Source organism: Elaeis guineensis, chromosome 1 (genome assembly GCF_000442705.2).
Source record: "Elaeis guineensis isolate ETL-2024a chromosome 1, EG11, whole genome shotgun sequence".
In the NCBI taxonomy this organism is placed as follows: Eukaryota; Viridiplantae; Streptophyta; class Magnoliopsida; order Arecales; family Arecaceae; genus Elaeis; species Elaeis guineensis.
In genome coordinates, this window is record NC_025993.2 from 150,635,837 (window position 1) to 150,643,827 (window position 7,991).

Consider the following 7,991-nt stretch of genomic DNA (forward strand, 5'->3'; position numbering starts at 1 on the left):
TCAAAATGCGCTTTTAAGATCCATGACTAAGATTTAGTAAAATATCAACGAATGATTAGGATAAAATACTGAATAATAATATAATATTATATTAATATTATCCTAATATTAATATTATTATATTTATTATATTTTAATATTTACATTAATATAATATTAATATTAATATTAATATTAATATAATATAATATTTATATCTATATTAATAAATTTATTATATTAATATAATATTAGTATATACTAGTATTATATTAATATAATAAATTATTATGATCTATTGTTATATTATAATATAGTAATATTATATTTATATTAATATTAATTAATATTAATATTTATATAAAATTTAGGAGCAAAAAGATAAGATCTTATATCTATTAAGGGTGTAATAAGTATTTTATATAATTTTTTCAAAAAAATGGATGTTCCACCAAATACAAGCTACTCTACAATAAAGTACTTTTCTATGATCAATTAAATATGTCAATTTTTTTTTCAAAAAATATTTTTTAAAAAATATTTTTTTAAAAAATATTTTTTTATTTTATTTTTATTTATTTTTATTTTATTTTTATTTTTATTTATTTATTTATTTTTATTTTTTTGCAAATCAAATGAGTCTTATATGTGTTTAATGTATAACTACAAAAGAAGGTGCTCAGCCATAATTCCCATCCTAAGCTAATAAAAGGGAAAAGCATAGAGTTCAGCCAGATCTTTGCTGAGTCCACCAGTTTGATGTCAAAGTGATTGGCGGAGCGGTACGCTGCGTTTGATGAACTTTGCCAACCAGCTTATGTACGGCATTAATCCCCATCTGTCACATTAGTCTAGTGGTCCAGTGAACATTAGTCCACTAAAAAATATGTACCCCATTTATTCCATTCTCTAGTGTCACGAAAAATGCAGCTCTGCAAAATGTTTAGATATTATGAATATATTTTAAAAATTATTTAGGATCATGACCATCCATCCTGCTTCAAATGGTATCACGTCTTGCACTTCGTAGAGGTGTGGTGGGAACGGGTGAGCATGACGATTTAGCCTTAAAAAAAAAAGGTTAAGCATCTAATGAAGCCTGGATACGCCGTGTTCACCGACTCGCTTGCCGCTTTCTTCCGGACTCCCGAACGCCATAAAGCCCCCGCCTTGCAGACTTGGAGCCCACGTATAAATATCTAAAAACCATTAGGAACGACAGCGAACGTTCTCGCGCGTTCCAAACCCTCGCCCACGGTCCGCCATAGCCTTAGAACCCTTTTTCCTCGTTGCGAACTACTCGATCTCGGACAGAGCAAGAAGGTGAGTCCTCTTCTACTCTTCTTAAAATATCTCTCTCATCCTATCCGTCTAGAGGGTTTTCTTTTCTGTCTTTCGTGATGATGGCTACATATAATTCTTGTTTGTTTCCTTGCTTTCTCTTTTCTTGTCTTTGTGTAGATGGATGTGGTTCTTATGTTCTGTTAGGGAGGATCCAAACACTTCCAGTAGTATAGCTATAGATTTTTTTTTTTTTTTTGGCACCATGTGAAAGTTTACATATATTGGTAATATTTTAGGTGCCTAGATTTGTTGAATATTTCCGAATGACAAACTAATTAAAAGCTTTTAAGGAAAAAAAGGGACCTCAAGATTTCATGATTACTTGGTTGTGACGGTCTTTTGTTTATTGTTGTTATTATTGTTTAATGGAAGTATCTGCACATTCCCGAGCCTCAATTTTCGCGATGTTTCTTATTTCTTTGCTCGTCCCTATCGCAAGTATCCTGAAATCAAATTCACGGACACTGTTGTGTATACACCCATACCAACTTATTTTCTTCAGAGGGTCTTTGTCTCTTCCACCGTTTGATATCTTGCATGGGATATGGTATCTTCATGATCCATTATGGTTGACAACTGTAAGGTAATAAATGCTGAATAAAATGAAAATTAGAGGTTGTCTTTAGAGAGTTCATCGACTTCAGAGAAAATATCTGTGGATGCTTGTGTTGGATGAAATATTATTTTAGGAAACAGTGGGAAATCAAAATTCATAGTTTTGACCTTGACAACTAGTACAAGGCTTGTGGTTTTATTTCTGATTGCTAACCAAGCGTGAGAGATGATGATGATGATGACGATTATGCATTCTTATATGTGTTTGTAAATGAAAGGCTGTAAGTTAGACATTTGTTTATAATTTGAGAAACAAGCATGATTCTTTTGGCTTCTTCAAACTGATTTAGCCCACACTTTAATCACGTGAGCGTCATCTTAATATGTGTTAAATTTTGCAGGCTTTTGACTATTCTTACATGATGCAGTCATTGAGTGCAACCATAGCGTCACCAAGTGTATATCTGCCTACTTTTACAACCACATCCATGAGGTCTTTAGGTAAATATTTCTTTGGTTGTGATCTGTTATATGTAAATGGATATGTAGATATATCTGAAAGTGAGATATATCTTATTATAGCCATGAATCTCAGTTCCTTAGCATGATATACTTGTTACTAAGATGTCAATCTTTAACTATTAGTGTTTATTTAAGCTTCTAGCACCTTTTATGATTCTCATGTTTGGAATATGATGTGGTTGTCAGCCTTTATAATATAGTGGGGCATCTGCCAGAGATGAAGACTAATAATGCGCACTAATATGCATTAAAACATATGATATTAATGATATGTAGCGGCTTTGTAGCACTTGAGAAAGGATTTAACTGTGCTCAATTTGCTATCACCATGATTGTCACATTTCATGTTACATATAGTTTAAATATTTGTTTCAGTGTTGCAGATTTGTTTTCATTGGTACTCTGGTCCTTCAGTTGGGTGATTTTGTTTTCTTTTACTTTGCTTCTTTCCCCTTCATATTAACTTTTCCCCTTCCCCTGCTTAATTCTATTAATAATAATGACCTTAATATTTTTTCACGCTGTCAGTTGTTTCATTGCCTTCTTCTCTGTTCTTCCACTTATCCATGACCTCCCACTTCTCATGTCTATGGTAGAATATGGACTCTAGACCTTCTAATTCTGTTGTTGATTCTCTTCATTGTGCTCTGTATCTTTGATAACTCCTTTGTTACTATCCACTTCAGGATTTTCACAGGCAACTGAGTGATTGCATGCTCATTAGGAGCTTTCATCTTTGAATAAGCATATCACTCTTAACTGAACTTAAATTAGTAACCCTTCTCTTAGTCAGACATAATTATTTGATCTTACTTACTGCAAGTAACATTTCTAGACCCAGGGTTAGGTCGTTTGACCAAGCTTTTCCACAGCCTTGATTGGCGGCACATAGCTCTGGTTAAAGCTTTGTGATAATTATGTGATCTTTTCCATAATTGCTAGAATGTATTCCTTACTATTATCATGCTAATTATCATGTGAATAATGATATTATAGTAAGTTATAAATCTTGCCTCATTTTGGAAAGCAATAAGCATGTATGGTGCTAAATTTATATAAATTTTATTATTCCTTGATGCTTTCTGCATATTAAGTTTGCCTATGGTGTCTACATCATAGCAGAAATTCATAACTGATTATATCTTTTTCTCATTTTATAAGAAACAGGTTTGCACCTACAGCCATCTGATGTTTACAATAAAATTCAACTAGAAGATGGTGGAAAGTTTTTAGATGGTTGTTTAGTCTGCTATTCTTTATATTAGAATAGTGTATATCCCCCTGTCTAGGGAGTGTAAAAGAGACAAGCTTTAGTTCTCTTCAGTTAACCAAGCTTGCCCAAGCTTAACCTAAGGTCATATTGAGCTGGAAGGCCTAGCTCAAGCTGAGCCCTTTTAAACCTGAATTAGCTGGAGCTCAGCTCAATTGAGCTTGAAAGCACTATTTGGCTGGGGGGAAGGTGGGTTCGGATTATGATTAATGAGAGGAAAAGAACAAGAGGATTTTGACTCTAACTTTGTGGGGACTTAGTGGTGGTGAAAGGAATCGGTGTGGAGGGTCTTCAGAATAGAAGTGAAACCAGGAATAAGGAGCAAGTATCTGTGTAATATAAAATTCAATTGTGGTTCTTGGTCTTTGATGACATGTCTGGATATTGGTTATGGGATGGCTAGGGGCAGATTAGCAGTTTAACCAGCCAATCACGAGCCTGAAATGACGTGTCAAATTTGATTGGTGAACACTGCAAAAGGAAGCCTAACCTGATTCATGAGGGAGAGCAAAATGAAGTTAACCACCAAATCTCTCTCTTCTCTTTCTTTGCTTTTTCACTTTTTTACAAGTCAAGTCACTAAGCCCCAGATTGTGAACCAAACAATAAGTAGCTCTAACCCATAATTTTCTAATAAGGGAGTGGTTACCAATGATTTAATCTATTTACCCCAAGGTTAAGTAATGGTGAAATTCCTATTTTACACAAAGAATCATGATAATAAGAAAGACAACCAATAGATGGCCATTTTCACTGTGCAACAATTTATTGATAAAACAAAGAGAATAATCGTCATCTCTTAAAATAAAGTCAAATTACAAGTTTGAAATAAAACAATTTAGAAAACTAGAAATACCAATCACTAAGACTTAATAGTCCTTAAAAAATATAATTATTGGTTCCAATAACCCAGCTGATTGAATTCATTTGGAGAAAAAAGTCTTTACATAAATCAAAATATAAATATGCAATTAATCTTGTCAACATCTTTTGATGTTCAAGATTGCATTCATGTGTATGCACATGCATTTTGCGCATGCAGGGGGGGGGAGAGAATCTTGAAGAGGTATTATATATTCTAGGAAAAACTCTTGAAAGGGTTAAAGCATTGTAATTTGTGGAACTTTTCATAGAGGTCTACCAGCTTGGCAAGCAGTCTCAGAACCATTAAGTGACCCAGCTAAAAGTTTTCTCTATTTCTGGAATTTACAGAGGTAGTCAAACTTCCATAAATTTGAGGGTGACCTTGGTTCAATGGTATGGTTGCTCTATTATGACCTGGAGGTCATGGGTTAGAAACACAAAAATAGCCTCTCCAAATATGAGAGTAAGTCTGTGTACACCTAACCCTCCTCAGATCCTGCAATAGTGAGAACTTGGTGCATTTGGCCGCCCTTTAGTGATATTTCAATAAATTTGCTCTACCCATCATAAAATAGGTATCAAATAATAGATGCCAGTAACTGTACTCTACATGCTTGATTTAGTAGAAGTTTCTTAATATATTATAGAGCTATTTTTTCCCCAGGTTTAACTTCTTGCTATCTAAGCACTTTCATCATGGAGGAGATTACTAAAATGAGTTAGATTCAGATCACCAGCCAGCAAAGTTAGTGATATCCAATGCCAAGTTCTATGATGATGAAATTTTGATTTTGTTCATTTAATTTCAATATTTTTATTAATATTCAAGACGTATGATCCTTACTTAAAAAGGCTTTAATTGGCTTACCTGTAGCGATAGCTGACTAACAATGGCTGTTTATCCAAGTTGAAGAAAAGATTTTAGAAAAGCAGTTGTACTTTTTAAATATGTGAGGTATAATGAAATGTTGATCAGGGTGTCATAATCATGTGGAATAAAGAAGTGTGTGCTGATACTTATTCTCATTATCCATTAGATTGGATTTATATTGATATCCTATTCCTTGATTTGTTTATCATTTGTTGGAAATCAAGCTAAGACTTGGAGTATTGAAAATTTTTTGTAGTAGGTCAAATTGTGCACCAGATGAAAATAAATTTGCATTGGCATGTAACTTTTTCCATTTTCATTTCTATTCTCTTAGAATGACTGCAAAATACCTTAAAAGAAAAAGACTCTACATCATATTGATAATTATGTGCTCTGATGTTTAAATCTTTTTCTGGTGAAGTTCAATTGTAACATAGTTAAGCTATTAGTCTAGGCTTTGTAGTTATTCTGGTCTGTTGTAACTTTATGCTGCTATCAACCCATTCTGGTTTATAACATAACTGCAGGCAACAGGAGGCTACAACATACCCCATATGATCTCGGACTACCTGCCACACAATCTCAGCCATTTCAGCAGAAACGGACAATTTCATTTCCTCGAAGATTGCCTTCCACTGCAAGGATTTGTGCAGCTTCTTTGGTATTGTCTTCTCTTAGCTTAAAGATCATGTTCAGCAAACAACTGCATGACCATCTACCAAACACCTAGGAAGGAAAAACCCCAAACAAAAAGTGGCTATGGACCACCTGCCCTTTGCTCCAATAATAGAAGCCATGTAAGGCATTTTGCTTGTACCATTTGAGCAGGGAAGAAATAAATGTGATAAAAAACTTTAATAAGCTTAAATTAGTATCTTCATCTAAGCTGATATATAATGATTTCCAAGGAAATCTTCCATTAGTAGACGAGCTTTACCTGTGCTCCTCTCCTCAAAACATATAACTTTTCAATCGATATAGATATAGATTCAGAATATGCTAGCAATCAGCCACATGCATTAGGAAAGAGAGAAGAGTGAGTGATAGAGTCCAATCTGTTTAGGAGTTGAATCTGAGAGATTAATCTGATTAGGAGTTGAAATAGAGAAAGAGGTAGAGTCCGGTTTATATGGGAGATTTATGGAGGCAGCCCAATATGATTGGGAGAGGAGGAGAGAGCATGGGATAGTTAATGGTGAGAAAGTGGAAGTAAGTAACCTAATCTTAAGATAAATAGGATGAGTATTTTCAGCATAAAAATTGACAGACAAGATCAAAATAGAAAATTCACTGATTTTGAAACTGTCTTTTTTATATATAGTATAGATCTTGAACATGCATTTTTATTTTTTGAAAAGGAAGAATCTCTGATGATGGAGAGTTAGTCTCAAAGGGCATCAAGAGATTGCTAGGACTTCCAAAGTTCTTGGTGTAAGCAGTCTAGATGTATGTCACTCTTCTACAATGAATGCCACCAATCAGGATGCACTATGCAAGCAATCTCATGAACCAGTTTTTTTCTAGCAAAACGGTTTAAAACACATGGGGCCTGCAAACTTTGCGAATATCCAGAGCCACACAACCCTGTTGAAGGCAGGATGGGTCCAGATCTTCGGTACAACCACCATGAGAATTTATTACTAGGCTAGCTTTTGTCTCGTGTAGTTATGTGCAGTAACGCATTGTCATGAACCATTGTTTTTGTGATTCACTTGTGACTACTTGCATCAATAACTCTTTTACAGAAAGCAAGTTGTGCAGCAGCGCAAACCCAAACTGTGCAACGTCAATCATCAACTATTAGTGTCAATCCCATTAAAGGTACAGCGTATTGTCATTTTGACAGTTATGGCTTAATGTTGCTTGGAGTATATTTGCTTCTGTGTTTTAAGTATATTTTTCTTAATTTATTAAAACATGAATTTTTCATTTTGATAAACTGAGACATCTCAACTCTGACTATCTTAGGGAAGGAGAAGCTACCGAAGCTGGATGATGGAGGTACAGGCTTCCCTCCACGAAATGATGGCGGCGGTGGAGGTGGTGGCGGTGGTGGGCATAAATGGTCAGGTGGATTCTACTTTTTTGCTTTCCTTGTTTTCCTAGATTATCTGAAGGATCTAGAGAGAGAGTGACGAACCTTCCAGGCATAGAGATGAATAAACCGCGCGTAGTAAGGATGGTGATTGTTTCTCTCTGTATTCTGCTTTAGCAAGAATAATGTCTTTTTTTAAAAAGAAAATTTAATAAAATGATGTTATATGGATTAGGCTTCTAATTTTCACTTTCGTCAATGTAAAAGCTCAGTGTGAGAACCTTCTAGTCCTAGCTGCTCAATGGTTACATAAATGATTTGTTTATTCATCTGACAGCCTATCGGTCTGCCTCCTATAAAGTTTGTTGTATAAAGAAATAAAAGTAAATGCTTTGTGTTGTGGTATAAAAGAAATGGCATCATTAGTGTGGGTCAAGAAAAATTCTGATTTATATATAAAAAATCATCTTTCTTATATGAGATGTTTTTTGAAGGATAAAATCATAAAGTTTATGAATCAGAACGGATAATATCTCACGTACTGAGCAATG

General features: G+C 34.3%; 1 protein-coding gene across 1 annotated transcript; it reads left to right on the forward strand.

Moving 5' to 3' along the window:
• Positions 1-1,115: 1,115 nt before the first annotated feature.
• Positions 1,116-7,683, forward strand: LOC105061007 (protein FERTILITY RESTORER RF2, mitochondrial). The gene is made up of 5 exons (XM_010944916.3): positions 1,116-1,302; positions 2,280-2,379; positions 5,933-6,066; positions 7,151-7,226; positions 7,374-7,683. The coding sequence occupies exons 2-5, from the start codon at positions 2,298-2,300 to the stop codon at positions 7,538-7,540; spliced, it is 459 nt and encodes a 152-aa protein (XP_010943218.1). The 5' UTR covers positions 1,116-1,302; positions 2,280-2,297; the 3' UTR covers positions 7,541-7,683.
• Positions 7,684-7,991: the final 308 nt, after the last annotated feature.